Source organism: Populus trichocarpa, chromosome 8, assembly GCF_000002775.5.
Source record: "Populus trichocarpa isolate Nisqually-1 chromosome 8, P.trichocarpa_v4.1, whole genome shotgun sequence".
In the NCBI taxonomy this organism is placed as follows: Eukaryota; Viridiplantae; Streptophyta; class Magnoliopsida; order Malpighiales; family Salicaceae; genus Populus; species Populus trichocarpa.
The window spans coordinates 13629591-13650803 of record NC_037292.2 but is presented as its reverse complement, the minus strand read 5'-3'; the positions used below and the strand labels follow the sequence as shown (position 1 = coordinate 13650803).

Sequence of the window (21213 nt, the reverse complement as noted above, 5' to 3'; positions counted from 1 at the left end):
TACCGATTGAAACTCGCCGAACATGTTCGGAAATCCTTGCATCATTTACTGTTGTAGGAATTGAGGGATGTTTTGTTCCTGTTAAATCTACCTCACAAGTGCACCTATGTACAACTGCTTGCCCTTTGTGAAGAAGATAATTCGGCAGAATGAATCTCATTGATATTGATTGATGTATAAATATACAGCAGGTTGCCTTTCCCTAGATGGTTGTTTCTCATGTGATTAAGCCATAATCTATCAATACTAACTACAATCTAGGAATAAAAGGAAAATTATTATATACAGAACATCTCTTTTTATATGGAAGATATATTAGATTATTTTCCTAACACTCCCCCTCAAGTTGGAGAGTGGTAATGGATATCCTGTACTCCTAACTTGCAAATCATAGGAATGAAGACTTCTTTTCCCAAAGCTCTAGTCAAGACATCTGCCAATTAATTTGCAGAACTCACAAACCTTGTAACAACGGATCCATCTTGAATCTTATCTCGGATGTAAGGACAATCCATTTCAATGTGTATGGTCCACTCATGAAAGACTGGGTTTGTTGCAATATGCAATGCGATTTTGTTATCACAGTATAACAAAGCAGGTTCTTGAAAGGATACTCCCAAATCTCTGAGAAGATATCTTAGCCAAGTTAACTCACAACAAACACCTGTCATAGCATAATATTCTGCTTCAGCTGAAGAAAATGACACTACTTTCTAACATTTCGATCTCCATGAGATCAATGAGGAGCCAAGGAAGACATAATGACCTGTGGTAGACCTTATAGTGATTAGACAAACTGCTCAATCTAAATCACAATAGGCTCTCAACTTGAAATCATTGCTTGAGGAGATGAACAATCATTGGCCAAGTGTGTAGATAATGTATAACACGAAGTGCTGCCTTCATATGAAGCTTATGAGGCTGATTCATAAACCTGCTTAATACATGTATAGAATATGTAACATTCGGCCTTGAGACAATAAGATATATCAATCTACCAATCAACTTCCTATAATGACCCAGATCCTCTAGTAAATCACTTTTGTCAGACAACTTCAAACCTCGCTCTATAGGAGTATCAATGGGTGTCACACCTAACAATCTCGCATCTTCAATGATTTCTAAAGCATACTTGTGTTGGGAAATAAAAATCTTATTATTAGAAGAAGATACCTCAATACCAAGAAAATATTTCAAATCACTAAGATCCTTAAGACGGAATTGACTATGCAGGAATTTCTTAATTGCAACAATACTCACAGAATCATTTCCAATAATTAAAATATCATCAGCATATATCAAGAGGGAAGTGAAGGACTTGATTTGTGTTTTTGGTGAATAACGAGTAGTCAGCTTGAGATTGAACATACCCTGCAACTTGAATAGCTTCTGAGAATTTCGAGAACCACTATCGAGATGTTTGCTTCAAACTATACAATGACTTATAAAGTCAACACACCAAGTTTTCCTCCCTTTATCTTCGAAGCCCTGGCGGTGGAGACATGTATATTTCTTCATGAATGTCACTGTGAAGAAAAGCATTATTAACATCCAATCGGTGAAGTGACCACCCTCAAGTTGCGGCCAAAGCAAGGAGACAATAAACTGTGATAATTTTGGCTGTGGGAGAGAATGCATCCTAATAATTGACACCCTCTAATTATGTGAATCCTATAGCAACAAATCGTGCTTTGTATCACTCAATTAAATCATCAGAGCAATGTTTAATCTTATAGACCCACCGACAACCTATATAGACCCACCGACAACCTATAAGCATCTTCCCAGTCAAAAGGGATGTGAAAGCATAGTTATTAAACCCGGGATGACCCGGCCAAGGGGCCGGGTCCTGGGTTTCATGGGTCAACCCGGAAAAATTAAAAAAAATTAAAGTTTTAATATTTTATATGAAAAAATTAAGAAAAAATACATATTGTAAATAATAAAGTTTAAAAGAATATTTTAAAGTTTTTTATCCCACATTAAAAAGATATTATGTTAAGTTTTTAAGTTGAAGTATTTAAACCAAAAAAGTTTTTTATCCCACATTAAAAAAACATAACTTTTTTCTTGGGAACATAGATTATATATACTAATGAGTTTCAAATCCCACATTAAAAAAACATAGTTTTTTTATTGTGAACATAGAGTATATATACTAATGGGTTTCAAATCCCACACATTAAAAAAAGATTATTTTTTTCTTGGGAACATAGAGTATATAATATTTACTAATGAGTTTCAAATCCCACATTAAAAAAACATAGCTTTTTTCTTATGAACATAGAGTATATATACTAATAGGTTTCAAATCTCACATTGAAAAAAAATAATTTTTTTCTTGGGAACATAGAGTATATATACTAATAAGTTTTAAATCCCACATTAAAAAGATACTATGTTATCCTTTTAAGTTGAAGTATTTAAACCAAAAAGGTTTTTTATCCCACATTGAAAAAACATAACTTTTTTCTTGGGAACATAGAGTATATATACTAATGAGTTTCAAATCCCACATTTGAAAAAAAAAATTCGGGTCTCGCCCGGGTCACGGGTTGACCCACCGGGTCGACCGGGTTTGGCCGAGTCGTTGCGCCGGCCAGTCTTTTGACAAACCCGGACCGGTCCAACCCCCGAGTCCCGAGTCGACCTGCCGGGCTGGTCTGGGTTTAATAACTATGTGTGAAAGTCCAAGTACCGTTGTCATAGAAAGCCTGTAATTTGGGCTGCATCACCTTTTGCCATTCAAGATGGATAACGACATCAGAATAAGTTCTAGACTTTGTAACTTGACTAATATAAACAACAAAAGAGTGATGCGCAGTCTTGTAATGATGATACAAAACATAATTGTCCAAGGGATAACATGTACCTTTACTTGGATCTGAAAGCAAGGAAGTGGATTGGTTAGAGCAAGCGTGTGTGATGTGAGAGCACATATAATCCTGTAATTTCATCGGTGGATTATGGGAGTTACTGGAGCGATGAAGTGGCTCGGGTTTGGGTGATGGTGGTGGTGTAGACGAAACGAGTGAGAGTAAAGAAAGAGAGTCTAGTGGAGGATTGAGTGGGTAGAAATATATCGCTTGAGAATATGGTGCTTGGAGATCGAAGGGTAATGGGTGGATCTAATGGTGTTGATATGGTAAATGAGGGGACAATGGATTGTGAAGAAGAAGAGGGCAAGGCTAAGAGATTGAGAGGAGATGATGCTAGATCATGTATTGGAAGAGCGACTAGGCCTTGGGAATGAACTAAAAAAGGGTTAGAAGAAGATATAGGTTTGACAGATGCATTTGGAAAAATATTTTCATGAAAGAAAACATCTTTGCTTGTGAAGACTTTTTATGTTAACAGATTATACAATTTATAGGCTTTTTAACCAACAAGATATCTTATGAAAATACAAATTATGGTATGATAATTGAATTTGTGTGAAGTATGAACATTGGTAGCATAAGCCAAACATCCAAACACACAAAGATGATGGATTTTTGAAGGAAAAGACGAGTGTAGGTAATTGATTGATGATATGTACTGCAGTAAGGGTGCACTCCCCCTGAAATTGAGTATGGACATAAGCATAAAATTTAAGTGCGAGCCACTTGTAAAATGTGATGATGTTTGTGTTCCATAACCCCATTTTGTTGGGCCGTGTAAACGTATGAATGTTGAAAAATAACACCATTATCATTGAAAAAAGATCAGAGTTAAAGGAATTCACCATCATTATCATACAAAAAACTTTAATGCGAGATGTGAATTGAGTGAAGACATAGCTAAAAAATTATTTTAAAATCGATTGTGCCTCGTTTTTGTGTCTCATTAAAAAAATCCAAGTGAAGCGTGTATAATCATCAATAATGATAAGAAAAGAATGGGCACTAGAAAATGAAGGATGTTTATATCGTTCCCAAATGCCACAATGAATAATATCAAAAGCTTCTACATAAGAAATTGAACTAGAACTAAAAGGCAAATGACTTTGCTTAGCCAAAGGACAAACAAGGCAAGCATTATTGGATTGAATCAAAATATTCAGAAAATTCTTAGCAATAAAACTTAAACGAGAGGGAGATAAATGTCTTAATCGGTTATGCTAAAGATCAATGGATTTTATGCTGAGGTTGCAGGTCGGTTGATTGTTTGAAGGTGAACTAGTTGTAGATTTTTTTGTTGTCAACGCCACCAAGTAGTATAATCCATCACGCTACTTACCCAAACCAATCATCTTTCTTGTAGCCAGATCCTGTAAAATACACCAATATAGAAAAAATGTCACTGAACAGTTCAAGCCTCTAGTCAAATGACTGATTGGTAATATAGGCACACACAACACATCACATCACATAAATAATTTATGGAATTCAGAGGTAGTGATTCTTTTGCAACAATATTAGCATTTTTTCTGCTAGGTAGTAGTTTCTCGCTGAATTTCAAAGATGCGTGGTGCATTACTTTGAGAGAATCGTTCACGAAGATCTTCCCAAATTTTATGAGCTGTAACATAATAAATCACACTGTTTGAGATTTCTAGATTGAGGGTGTTGATGATCCATGAGTGGACCATATCATTGTAACACGACCAAGTTGCATAACCATTAGGATTAGTTTCTTCTGAGGGGGCTTTGATTGTGCCATTGACAAAACCTAACTTGTTTTTGGAATTTAAAGTCATGGTCATAACCCTTTTCCAAACTGAATAGTTGTCTCCATTCAAAGGTTTGGATATCAACACCAAACTTGGATGATGTAAATGATGAGTGAAATAGGGGTTAGAGAGATCTGATTTCGAGGCATCTATAGAGAGGATTGAAATATTTGGCTTGGATGTACCAGAGATGAAATTATTTTTTTCAAGAGGTGTTTGGTCGTTGGCCATGACAGCAGAAAGAATGAAGGGAAGCTACATAAAAGATTAGAGTACAATGATAATTGAGTTAGGATTTTAACCTAGCTCTGATACCATGTAAAAAAGATAATTCAACAGATTGGGTCTCATTAATATTGATTAATGTATATATATATACAACAAGTTGACTTTCCCTACACGTTTGTTTCTTCTATAATTAAACCATCATCTCTTAATACTAACTACAATCTAGGAATATAAAAGAAAATCTCTTATATATATAATATCTCTTCTTTATATAGAAGATATATCAAATTATTTTTCTAACACTCTTCGATAGCTTGCCACAAGACGTCAACACATTTAAAAAGAGAGATGAAAAATACAAAACAAGAAAAAAAAATAAAAATCTCTTCAATAATAGGATTCCATGACACACTTCTTCCTTTTCCTTGTTAAGATTCAAGTATTTATGTATGAGTATAGTGATCATTTACCTTTTTTATTCTTTCCCCGAGTACATTGAAGCTTTTTTTGCTGAAAGCCCTAAACGTTCTTAATATTGTAGCCGAGTCTGATATGATATTAAATGTAGTACCTGCATGGATTATAACTACAAAAACCACTTATAATATCCATGTTTTGGAAGGAATTAGAATATGTTACACCTTGCAATCAAGTTATATAACAAACTATTACTCAATCATAAAACTGAACTAAAGAAATATACATAGCTCCCAAGTATGTTTACAAACTCATAGTAGCTGGGGATCGAAAGGATCAATCTTTCTTGAAACTATATTATGCAAACTAATTACTGCTGTCGAAGTTGCCAAAACTGAATCATTGACTCTTCAGGAATTGCAGCATGACCACTTTTACCAATTATCTTTGCTTTGAAACTCCCACATCTAGCAAAGAATTCTTCAGGCCGTGAAGCAACCACTCCAGTAGGATACAAATGCAAAATGTGTACCCTAAAAATGGAATCAATATTATCAAGAACCCCTTCTACAATCATGTCTTTTGTGTTGGCTGTTTCTTATAAAACTGTTTATAAGAATGGCTCTCCAGCTCTCCTTCATATTTTTGAGCTCTTAAAGTGGTTCATTTTAAGGTTGTAACCTTTATATTTATGAGCTCTTAAAATGACCCACTTTAAGGTTGTAATTGCCCATGATATACTAATACGTGGGACATGTAGCCATTAAAGCTTGATGGAAGTTTTGGCTATAAATACTGTTATTTGGTCCCCATACTCACTAATTCAATTCCCTTTAGTTTTTACACCATCTAAATAGAATGAGTAAAGTTTGGAAGTGCCAAATATATATCAGAGAGAGCAGGAAAAAAAAAATGAGGAACATCAATGGCTAGAGGTATTTAAAATTCCATAATGTAATTTCTTCATTCGGTTTTGTAAAAAACGTTATGGATCAATGTATATACCAGAAGGTCAATGAGAGTAAAATCTATTTTCTTGTTTTATATGTGGATGACATTTTGCTAGCAACCAATGATAAGGGTTTGCTGCATGAGGTGAAACAATTCCTCTCTAAAACTTTTTGATATGAAGGATATGTGTGAGGCATTTTATATTATTGGCATTAAAATCCATAGAGACAGATTTTGAGGTATCTTGGGTCTATCTCAGGAAACCTATATTAATAAAGTTTTAGAGAGATTTCATATGAAGAATTATTTTCCAAGTGTAGCTCCTATTATGAAGGGAGACAGGTTCAATTTGAATCAATGCCCAAAGAACGACCTTGAAAGGGAACAAATGAAGAACATTCCATATACTTCTGTTGTCGGAAGCCTTATGTATGCTCAAGTCTGTACAATACCTTACATTGCATTTGTTGTATGAATATTATGATGATATCAGAGTAATCCATGTTTAGACCATTGGAGAGCTGCAAAGAAAGTGATGAGGTACCTTCAAGGAACCAAAGACTATATGCTTATGTATAGACGGACAGACAATCTGGAAGTAATTGGCTACTCAGATTCTGACTTTGCTGGCTGTATTAATTCACGTAAATCAACATCAAGATATATATTTTTGATGACCGGTGGAGCTATATCATGGAAGAGTGCTAAGTATACTTTGACTACCACTTCCACTATGGAAGACGAGTTCGTCTTTTGTTTTGAGGCTACTTCACATGGTGTATGGCTTAAGAGTTTCATTTTTGGGCTTAGAATTATGGATTCTATCTATAGGCCATTGAGAATGTTTTGCGATAATTCAGCTGCTGTTTTTATGGCTAAGAACAATAAAAATGGAATTCGAAGTAAACACATCGACATTACGTATTTAGCTATAAGAAAACGTATTAAAGAAAAGAAAGTGGTCATTGAGCACATCAGCACTGAACTAATGATCGCGGATCCTTTACCTAAGGGCATGCCACCGTTGAAATTCAAGGATCATGTAGTGGATATGGGACTTGATTCCATTATGTAATTTTTTTTCATTGTTTGAACAATGTGATTTTCCTAAATATTCTGATATTTTTCTCATATTGATGTGCACCTTAATTTGAATTTGAGAAAAATTCATCCGTATTAGACCAAGAATAAACATATGGTTTATTAATTAAGAACTTGTTGCCACATAAATTATAATGTTTAAAGAAATAAATACATAGTAATATATGGAAGATAATACTCATCAATTAGAGGATCTATCACTATGATTCATGTATTTATTACTAAAACAGATTATCGATGGGTTTAAGATGAAATATTAGATTAGAAATGTGGACCAAGTGCTAGAATGTTGACTGTTTCTCATATCGTTCATAAGAACGACTTTCCAACTGTCCTTTTATATTTATAAGCTCTTAAAGTGATCCACTCTAAAATTGTAACTACCCATGATATACTAAATACGTGGGACATGTAGTCATTAAAGCTTGATGAAAGCTTTAGCTATAAATACCATTATTTGATCCTCATATTCACTAACTCAATTCCCTTCGATATTTAAACTATATCTAAATAGAGTAAATAGGGTTTGGAAGTGCCAAATATATACTAGAGAGAGCATAAAAAAAACATGAGGATCATCAATAGGTAGAGGTATTGTTTCCTTGTCATTAAGCTTTACGATTTTATTATAAACATGTTTATTCTGCATTATAGAATCATTATAGAATCGAATGATAATAATAACATTTTGCACCTTGGCATTGTTCTTCAGCAGGCTGAAGGATAAGCACGACAGTTCCCTGCATTTATATTTCTTAAATTTCGTGGTTGTTAGTAATATTAATATAAATCAACAAGTTACCACAAAATCACATTTTACCCGCAAGGTGCCTTGCAATTGTTTCAGGATCCTTGCAGCTCCGAGGAGCATTGTAGCATGTGCACCGTGGGCGCAGGCATGCATCTTGCCATCTACTTTAATTACTCTTGTGCTGCCACCCGGCCAATTCCTATTGAGAGAGAGAGAGAGACAGAAAATTATATTAGGGTTAATAATGTAGGGTTTGTTTGGAATTGTTGTATTTGATGTGCTTTAACTGCTGTGGTGTGTTATGTCGTGTAATGGTGAAAAATAGTGTTTGATAATTGATTAATATGCTAAGTTTACAAATATTCAAAATATTTAAATAGTGTTTGAGTAAATTTTATTGTTGTGGTTTTGATGAGATATAAAATGATCATAAACAAGGACGGCAATATATTAAAATATTTTAATAAATCTATTTCATTCATATTAAATAATTTATAACCTTTTAATTTATATATTGTGTGTGTGTATTTGTTAAGGTTAGTCTTGAGTTCAAACAATAAAAATTAAAAATTAAAGATTTATAGTGTAAATACACACACACACTGACACACGATCTTAATTAAAATATTTAATATATTTACTAATATAGAAAATAAAATAAAATTGAGTCACATAAACACTAGCATATATAATATATGCGTGTAATTTATTAAAATAATTTATGAAAAAGTTGTTATTTTAAATAGAAAAATAATTGTCCCCACAACAAGAACTAGTGGTTTTGGTCAAAATCACGAGTTACCCTTATTTTATTTAAAAAATAAAACAATTTTCTTTTAAAATCACAAACACTTTCTCTCTAAAATAAAATATAGATATTAATCAATCAAATATTGCTTTTATAACAACTAAAAGCAACTACTCTTTAAAAACAAATAGATATCAAATGATAAAATTGAAGGTAGTTGAAATAAGATTTATGACATTAATAATACAATATTATGATGTAGCATACTACACATGATAAGTCAATACATTAATAATATAATATTTTCTATTCTAGCACATATTTCATAATATGGATTAAGGACATGGACCAATGATAATTGGTTCAAGTGGTTCGATGCTTGTTTCTCTTAAACAAGGTTTTGAGTTCGAGTCTTATAAATGACGTATATTATTATTGGAAGAGCTTTATTTTTTAGTGGGCCGTCCCGGCTCAACTGGATTAGTTAGGGTCTAATGAACTTGTAGATACCGGGGTGTAGACAAAAAAAAAAAAAAAAAGAAAGAATGATTAAGGACATGGCAATGAAAAGAAGCAAAATACCAGCACAGACCACCCAATTGGCCCCAAGTTTAATTTTCGTTTGCCTTTGCTAGGCATTGATGAAACAGTGCTAGGTGTCCATGCTTTTGGTTTATTTTTATTAAATTAATTTACAAGGAATATAATATATATGTGCTGTGGAAAATATTTATCATAAGGTGCTCTCCTCTTGTTTATTTATAACATTGATTTCTCTATATAAATAAAAATGAATTAAAGATATAAAAAATATATTTACATACCACGTTAACATCATGTAAAAAAAAATAGAATAATTTTTTTATAACATTTATGTTATATATCAAAAATCATATACATACATTTTAAATTTAATAAAAAAAAGAAACATCGATGGATCTATACAATTGGGAAAAACGTTTACGATCTTAAGCAATTTTTCCGTGTATCACATGGCTCAAAAATATTTTATCATGCCCACCACCATTTACGTCTTATTCAAGCTCCATTCATTTTTGCAGGATTGCCCTAAGGGCTGTGAGAATGTGCTGTGTTTTTTATTTATTTATTAGAATTTAAATTTTGAATCAAATGATTAGAAGTAAAACGTTGATATTCTATGTTTGACTAGACGTGAAAATTGGCCTTAGTTTAACGTACGAAGCTTAGCTCAAAAATACGTATGGTTATGGAAACTGATATATTTTCCAAAATACGACCAATATTTAATATAAAATCTTCTATATGACATATGCTCCATATTTATTTATAAATCATTTAATACATTTTATGCATGTAGAAATCATTTTAAATTATTCACAAAGAAATAGATTTATTTGTTTGTTTAATTAAGCTTTTTTCTATTTAAAATTTGAACGATTTTACATAGAGTTTGATTAAAATAAAATTTAAATGATTGTGCTGAAATTAGGAATATAAAACACAGGAGCATCTGCCCTTGTTTTGCTTTTTTCAGGCGATTTCTTCCAATTTCTAATATTTGTATTAAGCTTTTTTTTTTATTTGCTATTCATCATTGAAAACCACCACGGCATGCAAGTCCTTGATCATCACTGTCGCTAGAGGAGGAAAGGGCAACCTGGATTTTTATTATTTATTTACTTAATTATAGGTAATTATAGGGCAATCTGGAGAAAAAAATAAGTGTTTTGACATTGTGGATACATCGGGGAGAGAACTTCTTGAACTAGAATCACAATCAGGAGTTCTATGAAATGGGTCTGAACCTTCAGATCTCGTTTCTCTTGCTTTAACATTAATTCTAGGGTTTAGTTACCGTTTTAAGATGTAGAAAACGGTAACGCAATTAAAACAAAGAAGAAGGCATATCTCTCTATATTTTTATTTTGGAAAGACAAATTCATTCCAAAACTGTTAAAAACAATATTTTTATATTTCTGTTTCTTCAATATTTTCCCTATCTATCCCAGCAATATGCTACACTCACAATCAACCTAGTATTCAAAAAAAGTAGTTGCCACTGCCTATGATTGCACTATTAGCAACAACAGATTTTGACGAAGGAAAAACAGAAAAGGGGGGGAAATTATTGTTCCCACTTGTGCAGTACAAAGTCCATAAAGTGGTAGTGTTCTTCCATTTTAAAAACAGAAGCGCTGCCACAAGTTGATGAAAGGATCTTATGAATAAATGATGCAATTTACAGGAATGCGTTCTTACAATCTGCGGGAAAGAACAGTAGAATGACCAAATGACTGAAACATGGAATTTGACAATATCAATGAGATGTTTTCTTTCTTTGACAACCTGCCAGAACATTGCAGCAAAGCAAAACAACCATCTGCATTTCACTTTGACACATGGTCGAGAAATTGCTTAAACTCTTACTTTGCTTGCACTAGTGCCAGAACATGAGCAAATTAACGAGTGCAGACGGTTAATTCACAAACACAAGCACATCAGATTCAGCTTCTCATGTACAGCTAGGATTTAGGATTCAGCATTCAGCATTCGCAGTAGTAGTACAATTAGACTAATGTGAAAGGCAAGGACACAATATGCAACAAGAAAAAGCAAATGCTGATCTTACCATAATTAGCAAGGCTTTCTTTTGTCAACTTTTAAGTGGATGTTGAACCATTTCTTCTTCTTAGGTCTATCCCTTGTAGAAGGTTTCTTATCTCTTACTTGTGCATCTTCTTTGGTCTCCCTGATGGAACCCTTATTCCTCCGTTTATTTGAACTCCGCTTCATTGGCGGAGCAGTGGTGTAGGAGGCATGAATTTCATTCCTTTGTCTAAGGAACTCATCAATCTGCAAAACCATTATCAATAGTGTAATGTCAGAAACCATCAATTTATTCACACCTCATCCTCAGAGATATCAGCAACAAATTTTGACAAACTCACTGCTTGCATCTCTTGTGCATATCTACTGCTCATCTCGGTAAATTGTGCCAATACCTGTCAAAAGACCACACAAAAATCAGTAAAAAAGAGAGCAAGCGTATACAAGTATAGACTGCTGAAGTTAAGTGCAGACCTCTCTATATTCAGTCTCAAACTTAGATATTTCTGCCCTCTTTGCAAGAATCTCTGCTTCTACAGCTCTAAGATTTGCCTTCTCTTCCATAAAAGGTGCAGCACAGAGAGCTTCTATTGAGTAACTTGCGCTTTTAAAAAAATTGTCACCTGGAAGAAAAGGCCAGAACCAGAAGGATGCTGTCAGCCCATTCAAACATGTTTAATCAAAGAAGCATGGTGCCATAAACAAGAAAATTGTAGAACTGACCATAGACAGCAAAAACATGGGTGCCAGCCTTCAGTTCAGTTATTTCATATGGCTGAAACCCATCCAGTATTTTGAAGAAGGCAGCATCAGCATCTTTTGCAGCTGCAATCTGAAACCACAACAATTCCAAAACCAAAATGAAGAAGAATGAGCCAAATAAAAGACAAATATCAAGGCTGACACTTGACAATGATCTCTTAAATCACAGCTTACAGAGTTGACAGTGTGATCCAGCCGGTATACAGGAAAACAAAGAAAGTACATTCCAGCAGATGTAACCTTTCCTGTTTTAGCACTGTCCTCCTACGCCAAAATGTGAACAAGTAAAAATGGGTTAAAAGTAATGAAATTAAATGTGTTTACTGAATAATAGTAAATTAGATTCTATTGAGCTAGAAATTTGTCAAACATGCAAGGAACATGTGAAGGCAGATGAATTCCACAGATAACTTCCTTAGTAGTAGCTCCTGTTTTGACCAAGTAGTGTCCATCTTAATTAGGGATCTAGTCATCTATACTTCACTTGAGAGAGGTCTAAAATCTCGTGGGAAAATATCCAGTCTGCTGGTCGTGATATAATAAATAAAATCATGATGTTCTTTAAGATCCATCCAGGACTAGAATCAAAGCAAGAATATAGAAACTGTTGGATATGATTTTTACAAGATCAACATGAAAAGAAGAAAAAAAACAGGGGAAAGTGCCTCATACCTGTAGAGCAAGGCTTAATCCACCACTTTCTTCCTGATCAAAATACAACAACTGTACAAATGATAACCAATCAGTCAGCCTAATGATCATTTTTCATGCATAACGAAGTTATAGTAAGAGAAAATTGAATACTTGATATCCCTTGAGAACTCACTACTTGAGATAAACTGTTACAAATGGAATAAAAAATATGTGGACATCTGAAGATTGTTGGGAAACAGCAATTAGGAAGGTATGAGAAATTTATGGACTGGTTATAATTTCATTCAAACATATAAGTCGGTGTTTTCCCCCTCAAGGTTTTTTTTAACATAATTCCCATGAGAAACAGTTTCAAGTTACATAAACTGTATAAACCCATAAATCTGCTCCTGCAACGCAGAACCATAGAAAGCCCAAGCAATTAAAGGCAACATTGAACCATTTGGTGTATAATCTGTATCCCTTAAAGGCCAGGACGTCTTATTTTCTCCTTAAAATAAAACTGATGGAGATGATTGAAGATTTTTTTTTATGCATCTAGTTATTCTAGTGAGTTGTGTTTTCCATTTAGTTTCATCTACTTATTTTGTATTTTTTAGATTGAGACAACCCACCCCCACCCCCTTCCCTCCATTTATCAAGTAGAGTATCAAGGAGCAGATTTCCACGCCCCAAAATGAAACCAACAAATTCTAAATTCAGTGGTGTCTCAAAAGTGAAAGTCCCTGTGATTCTCTGTCACTAAAGAAAGGAGTAAAGAAAAACAAATGCAAAAACAACAGAACGTTTCAAACAGAGGTAAAGAAAATCAAATGATCAAGGAAAATGCAAAGCCATACAGGTAAAAGAAAAATGTTTACAGGAAACTCTCAGCATCAAATTAGGAACCAAATATCTTCTTCCATTTCTTATAAAAAATGAAAATTAACAAGACTCTCCACCAGTGGGGTTGTCATCTCCATTTCAGTATTTATTCAGCACCCACAAAGGCGATCAGAAAGCTCCACTCTTGAAGAGAATCATAATGCCCAAAAAGACTGAGCAGTCAAGAATCCAATAATATGGCAATTAATCGTTATTTTCCTATAGGAAATATTAAATCACACCCATTTTCCTATAGGAAAAATAAATCATGCACCTCCCACATATCAATAAATTCACAATCAACTAAAGTTAAAGCCTTAACAGATTTTTTAACTGTGCTTCCAAACCATGAAAAGTTCCACTAACAGTGAGGAAGAAATAAAAAGCTGGACTTTGAGTAGAAATGTTGTCTATTATTCATCAAAAACTACAGTGTACCAATCTACCAAAAATATACCTCTCCCCACAGTGTTACATATGCAATGTGCCTGTCTGCTTCAAAGAAAATTTGGGAAAATGAAAAGAGTACTCTGTGGATTCGCACATCTGCACTTTGGTGACCACGTTTTTGGCACTTCAGTGACTTGTGGTGCTCTGTTAGCATGTCTTTTTTTGTCATTTAAGTCGCTAAATTTAAATCCTCCAACTTTTAACTATTTTAAACTACATACCAATCCTTTTTACAAACAAATGAATGTTCAGTTCACCACTGACACTTTTCGTACATGAAATCAATCAATATCTATACATTTTATAATCCAGTTACCTAACTGCACAACAAAAAAAGTGAAATATATTCATAAAAACAAGAAATACACTGCTTTTTATAATACAAAGAAAACCGTCCATGGCATAGAATACGTACATAACTGAGAAAACCACGCGAGCATTGATACATATTCGAGTTTGAGTTGATAGCATAAATTTGATCAATTGATAAAATTATAGCAATTAGAGAAAAATAAAAAAGTTGGAGGACTGGTTTTAGCGCACTTAACCAACGGAAAAAGGCAAATGCAAAAAAGGAAACCACAAGTGAATGAAGTTCAAAAAATTGAAACTCAATAACTTGAAATGGGCCAACCATGTGATTTTTTTACACTTTTCCCTAGAAAATTATAATATGTGCCATTATACGATGCAATTCACAACTGACCAATTACTATACAAACTTAAATGCACCAAAAACCTGAATCAAGAGCACACAATCCTTGAACCAACTTCCTTTACTTGCTTCAGGTCAAAAACATGAGCATCCCTGCTAAGGAACATTCAATCACAAATGGCATTTCCGGAACTCCAATCTAAAACAAACATTCAGCATGCTCTTTTGACCTTTTCAGGCAGCTTTGCAACACCATAATCTGTAACTTTCACACCATTTCTTTGAAAAGTCTCTTTCTTAACTCTTGTTTGGTATTGATGTGCAGTGGCTGCATGGCAGCTTTTGGGCCACTACAAAGTGTTCCACAATGAGTCAGTGTTTGAAGAAAGCATTGTTTTAACTAAAAAAACACTATTTTTCTAAAGGAAATAAGTAGGGGAGTGATTTTGCCAACAATCTCATTTTTGCTCTCTAAAAAAAGACTGACGGTAACAAGAGGCACGCCTTTCATCAGAAGTTCTTCCCTGTATCTTGCTAATGGAAGATGATAATTACTCCTCGATTCCATTCAAAAGTTCTCATGCAAACTTAAAAGGGCGACATAAAACATGTTTAATGATTGCCAAGTTTAATGCTAGCAATATGTTCCTTTCTCGCACAAACTTTAACTTCATTCTCTCACACAAAGATGCTAGCACTATGTTCCCTTCTAGCACGAACCTTAACCTCATTCCCTCACACAAAGATGTTAAAAGTAGGCTCCGGAAGAATACAGTTTGGCATGGAAAAATTGTGAGAAAAATACACCGTACATATCCAACTTAAATAACAAAGGATTTGTGCCAAATGTTTATGATAATTCAAACCTTGAACTTGCTTTTGTCAGATGATTGGACTCGGCAGACAAATCCATCCCTTGCCTCCTCTTCTGTTATCGTGACAGAATAGAAGTGGGCACATTGCTTTTCAACCTGTTAAAAAATGTAGAATTTTACAATGAGACCTAGTACAATCGCTAAAATTGACACATAAACCAGAAAAGAATACCTCACCTTCCGACAAATAGGCAACCCAAGTGGAAGTGGATGAATATCAACAACACCATTAAGCGCCTCCTCCAAGACAGTTGCTGATACAGTGGTCTTAATCGGTACTCCAAGTTTACTATCATGCAAGAAACACTAAAATTAGAAATCAATACAAAACCATCACCATCATCACGATTCATGAGAATTATTCCAGAAATTAAAAAATATATATATTAACGTTACATGAATTCATTATAAACTTGCCTAAAGAGTGCCGCAAACATAGTATTTACAGCTCCCAAGCTTGAAAGATCTAGTTCAAGTTCTTGACTTTCCAATTCAACAGCCTGATCATAGAACAACAAGATCATGCTTCATATTACATCATCATATAAAAAATGTATAAAACTAAATGATTATAATTCTAACAGAAATTGAAGTGGCTGGTATCCAGATAGCCCAGAAACTGCAGAATGACCGCATTAAGCCAGAAGAAAGAAGATAATCTATGTTAACATTTGAATTTGATTTGTGTTTTATCTGCCACCAAGACTTCTCACCTCAAAACCAGCTGAATCATATTGGCGCCGCTTGTCTGGATCAGACAATATATTATATGAAAATGTAACCTCTTTAAACATATCAGCTGCTTCAGGGTCATTTGAATTTTTGTCAGGATGGTACCTGAAATAGCATGTGAAAGAGAATTTCCACACCTTTATCAGCAATGGAAGAAACAAAGAGAAAAAAAGTAGAGGGTATTTTAACCAAAGCCAACCCATGATGCTACCTAACTATTCCGAGTCTGCCAAATCAAACCTTGCTTTCCAAACAAGTGATAAATTCCACTACCCGCTTGCTCGCTGGTCTCTTTGGAATCACCATAAACCCAATAGTGTCGCAAAAAGTCCTTCACTTACCTCTATATTTTGCTTAAACAATAAATTTTCATCTTGTAAAACCTCAACCTCAACCCAAATCCCAGATCCTTTACTGATGGTAGTAATGCAAATATTAAACCATCTCACAGAGATTAAATTAGGAAACAAACTCGAAATCTTTTGTAACTCTTCCCATTCTCACTCAAAACAGAATCATGCTCTGTTTCACTCCACTCCTCTTACGGCTGACACACTCTGAGGATGAAATCAGATTCAGTAACAAAAGCTCTCAAAATCGCCATAAATAAATAAAAATAAATGCATTTCCATCGCATCTAAAATAATAATAATAATAAACATACTTGAGAGCCATTTTACGGTAGGCGGACTTAATTTCCTGGTCAGTGGAGTTCCTGGAGATGGCAAGGACTTCATACGGGTCCCGCCGCACCGGCCCTGCTGTTGCATCCTGCTTCGATAGATGAGACGGCATTACGCTATTCTATTTATATGCAACAATAACCAACAAACCCTAAAAAATCACTACAGCAACCAAAGTAACAGCTAGATGCTTTTCTACATGCTCTCTCGACTTGTGTTGGGTAGAGAAAGTTAAGCGTGTAAGGAAACCCTAGAGAGAGAAAGAATCCATGGATTGGGACCTCTCCTGAGTTGTAGCTTGGCGAGAGATAGCGATAGAGACAAACGAGCATAAGTCAGTCCCCTGTTTTTCTAGCTTCTACTGTTTTAAAATAAAGCATCAAAAAATTATTTAGTTAGAATCTTAAAAATCAGTTGTTTGAGAGTGGAAAATGATTTTTATAAAAGTAGTTTAAATATATATTAATTTTCAATTAAAAAAGTATGGGAAATGACTTTTTTTTTAGAAGAAATGCTGCTTGTTTTATTTTAAAAATAAAAAATAACCTTAAATATTTTAAAATTAACTGAATTTAAATAATTTTTATTTTATTCATATTAATTAACTAATATTTAATTTATAGTTAATAACTTTAAATATTTTAAAATTAACTAACCCCAATTATTTTGTTTCAAGCATATTAGCTCTGTGAATCTTAATTAAAAATGTTCTGGGTATTATTTCTTTTTTATTTATGTTTTTTATTATATTTATGTGTTTTTCAAAGAAAAATTCATTTTTTATTTTTTTTAAATATGTGATTGAAGTTATATATTTTATGATAATTTTAATTTAATTAATATCACTAACAATATAGAACAATAGTCCATTATCAAACAATTTAATATGTTTAATGACTAATAACAAAATAAACTAAACAACTTAATATTCTAATAACATATTTGAAACTCTCTAAATCAAATTCAATTAAAAGATTTTAATAAAATCTTATATTTAAAATTATTTTGAGTATTAAGAATCGAGTTTCAAATTTAATTTAATTTCTAAAAATTATATAAAAATAAATTATAAATCAACCCTTCTGATTTACAATTTTAAATAGAAATAATTTAATGTTAAAACTAATTTTTTTAAAATATTTATTTACCAATTTTTTAAAAAAACTTTGAAGAAATAAAATGAAGATAACGAGAATAACATAAAAAATATTTCTTCTAAACATATAAACAAATTGAATTGAATTTAAATTAAATATTATAATTAGATTCAAGAATTAATTCCATTAAAGGAATTAAGATGAGAGTTGATGCTTGATGATCATAGTGAAAGCTCAAAGGCTAATTTATTTATTAAATTACCATTAGAGGAATTAAGATGAGAGCTGTTTTGGATTTTAAGAGGAAACTACTGGAGTTTGCACAGTTCTATAACAACTAAAAAAATATATTAGAGAATAAAAGATAAATTAAAATGAGGAAAAGCGAAGAAGGAAAGGAAGGGAAATCATTTTATTTGTTTTATTTAAGAGAAATAAAAGATGAAGTTTTATTTTATTTATGTATGTTGATAAAAAAAAAAAAACAAACAACATGTTTAATTAGTGTTTCGAATAAAGATGATAAATATAGAAAATTATTATGATATTCAAATAAAGAAAAGTGGCTTAATGTAGTTTGCATTGCTCTTTTTTATTTATTATTCATTTCCATTTAATTAGCGTTTTAGGATAAAATATTAAAAAAAATTGGTGTATTTTCACATCTTTTCCTTTCCCTTACTTTCTTCTCTATATGTAACTATAGAATCCAAATAAAGGAAAGTGACATAATTCACTTTGCATTACTGTAAAAAAATCTATTTATTTCCATTTAATTAGTGTTTCATTATAAAAAAGACAAATATAAAAAATATAATTTTTTTGTGTTTTCTCCTTTTTTTTTCCCTTCCTTTACTTTATTTTCTATCTGTAATTATAATATTCAAATAAAGAAAAGTGACTTAATTTACTTTATATTACTCTCTTTTTTATTCCTTTTTGTTTGATTAATGATTTAGAATAAATTAAAAAGACAAATACAAAAAGATATTTTTTTGTGTATTTTGTGAAAAAAATAAATATAGAAAAGATAAAAAAAAAAAAAAAACTCTGTATTTTTCTCCTCTTTTCCCTCCCTCTACTTTTTTTCTATCCATAATTATAATATTCAAATAAAGGAAAATGTCTTAATTTACTTTGCATTACTCTTCTTTCCATTCCTTTCCATTTAATTAGTGTATAAAAAAATCAAAAAATATTTTTTTTGTGTGACTTAATTTACTTTGCATTATTCTTCTTTATATTCCTTTTTTCTTATAATTATATATTAGTGTTTTAGAATAAAAAACAAATATAAAAAACAAATAAAATTTAAACTCACGAGGGACTTGTATTGTGTAAAGATGTCACATTTACATCACCGTGGATACGTATACATGCAAGTGCAGATACTGTTGAACTGAGAATTTCTGATCAGTCAAAACACATGAGTGAAATAATGGCGCCTGGCCGGACCAAATTCTGAGAAGCTTTTACTATCCTCAAAAACCCTTCCAACCTGAAAATGTTTCACTATACAGTTAATCTAGGAGCTATTCTTCACCATTTTCCAGAATACAAATACATCGTGTGATCGAAGGCTATTTCATCGTCTGGTGAAACTGAGTTGTAGATGCATGAGCTATCTTCTAAGTCACACGCCTATGATGGTTTTTTTCTCTCATTGATCGAGAGTTCAAGAAGGCAAAGGGCTATTGCCAGTACTGAGGCCTAACTGAAGATCCAAAGATTTACGACAGGCCTTCTTGGAAGCAAGCGAAGGAGAAGGCTTATCTCTGGATCTCTGATCAGCATGACTGAAAGTGAAGTTGTTACGAGTGTGTTGCTGGAAAGGAACCTGGTCAGCTGGAACGGCATCCCACTTTGAAATCTGAGAATCATTCAGATGGGAATATTCTTGGTATGGATTGAAACTAATCTGAGACTCCTGATCATGGAGCGTGAACTCGGGAGTAGTAGAGCAGGAGGGATCGAAGAACCATGGAGTACAAGTTGAGCCGTATTGATAATTGTTGCTGAGGTTATCTTGGTAAGGTTGAAGGTAACCGCCGAGGCTCGCCTTCCTAGCTTGAAACTGCAATAATCTCTTCTTCATTCTTTCTTTCTTATGGGCATTTTGGTGGCCCCCCAATGCCTGTGAATTTGCAAACTCCTTGAAACAATACTGGCACCCGAACTTCTTATCACCAGGCCCAGCACTTGAGCTTTTCTCCTTGACAGGTTTTGCCCTTTCAGATGACGCAGTATTTGACGAATTCACACTCTCGTGATCTCCTTCGGTAGACCCTTTCATGCTACTCTCGTTATGCTTATATGGATTCAGCTCGAATCCAAATAATCTGAGCTTCCTCTCGACTGTACAGGACTCGGCAGAATAACCATTTTGATCTCCATCCAGTATGGAAGAAAGGGTGTTAGATGCTTCCTTTTCCATCTCCCTTGGATTGTAAAAGAGAAAAGAAAAGGAAACAAAGAGGAATGGATTCTGGGAACCGATGCACCGACCGGTATAGAGTTCTCAGGCTTCTCTTCCTTGCATAGCAGCAAACTCTACCCTACGGTTTCCAACGATGGGTTGCATCTCATGAGTCAGGATTAGTTTTATAATAACCACGACTGCCATAAACATGCAATTAAAAAACAGATGCAGAAAGAAAAGTCAGATTAGAGAAGCCTTCTAGCTCATGCAATATATATTGATTTTGAATAAAGTATATTTTTGCATTTTATAACAGATACACTTCATACTTTCTTTATCAAAGAGGATTCAGTGTGCTTCAACGAGGAATTTCATGGTCTGGAAACAGTTTTAAATAGAGAATAACATATAATTGTAACCCCACTTGGACATTTAAAACTTATATTCCTTCATTGATTATAAGTTATTATTTATTATATTTACAAAAGTCAAAGAAAGATACGAGAATGTAATCACCTGGTAGGAAGCGTCACTAACTTGATTTATTATTATTATTATTATTATTATATCTGTAAAATTTAATTCG

The 21213-nt window shown here is 33.1% G+C and overlaps 2 protein-coding genes across 5 annotated transcripts; both read right to left on the bottom strand.

Moving 5' to 3' along the window:
- Positions 1-8006: 8006 nt before the first annotated feature.
- Positions 8007-17492, bottom strand: LOC7473245 (chaperone protein dnaJ 16). Of its 4 annotated transcripts, XM_052455220.1 has the most exons (12): positions 17093-17492; positions 16410-16533; positions 16114-16196; positions 15874-15985; positions 15688-15792; positions 12871-12921; positions 12373-12462; positions 12160-12268; positions 11911-12059; positions 11778-11831; positions 11459-11682; positions 8007-8088 (listed from the first exon to the last, which is right to left on the bottom strand). In XM_052455220.1, exons 1-11 carry the CDS (start codon positions 17221-17223, stop codon positions 11464-11466), a joined length of 1227 nt encoding a protein of 408 aa, XP_052311180.1. In that variant the 5' UTR covers positions 17224-17492; the 3' UTR covers positions 8007-8088; positions 11459-11463. The 4 variants fall into 4 exon arrangements, with proteins under 4 accessions (XP_052311180.1, XP_002311794.2, XP_024463122.2 ...); XM_002311758.4 differs by lacking the exon at positions 8007-8088 and having other exon boundaries at positions 11035-11682; positions 17093-17491; XM_024607354.2 differs by lacking the exon at positions 8007-8088 and having other exon boundaries at positions 11035-11682; positions 16410-16985; positions 17093-17241.
- Positions 17493-19515: 2023 nt separating this feature from the next.
- On the bottom strand, positions 19516-20925 carry LOC7473244 (zinc finger protein 5). Its single transcript, XM_024606850.2, has one exon. It carries the CDS (start codon positions 20640-20642, stop codon positions 19884-19886), a length of 759 nt encoding a protein of 252 aa, XP_024462618.2. The 5' UTR covers positions 20643-20925; the 3' UTR covers positions 19516-19883.
- Positions 20926-21213: the final 288 nt, after the last annotated feature.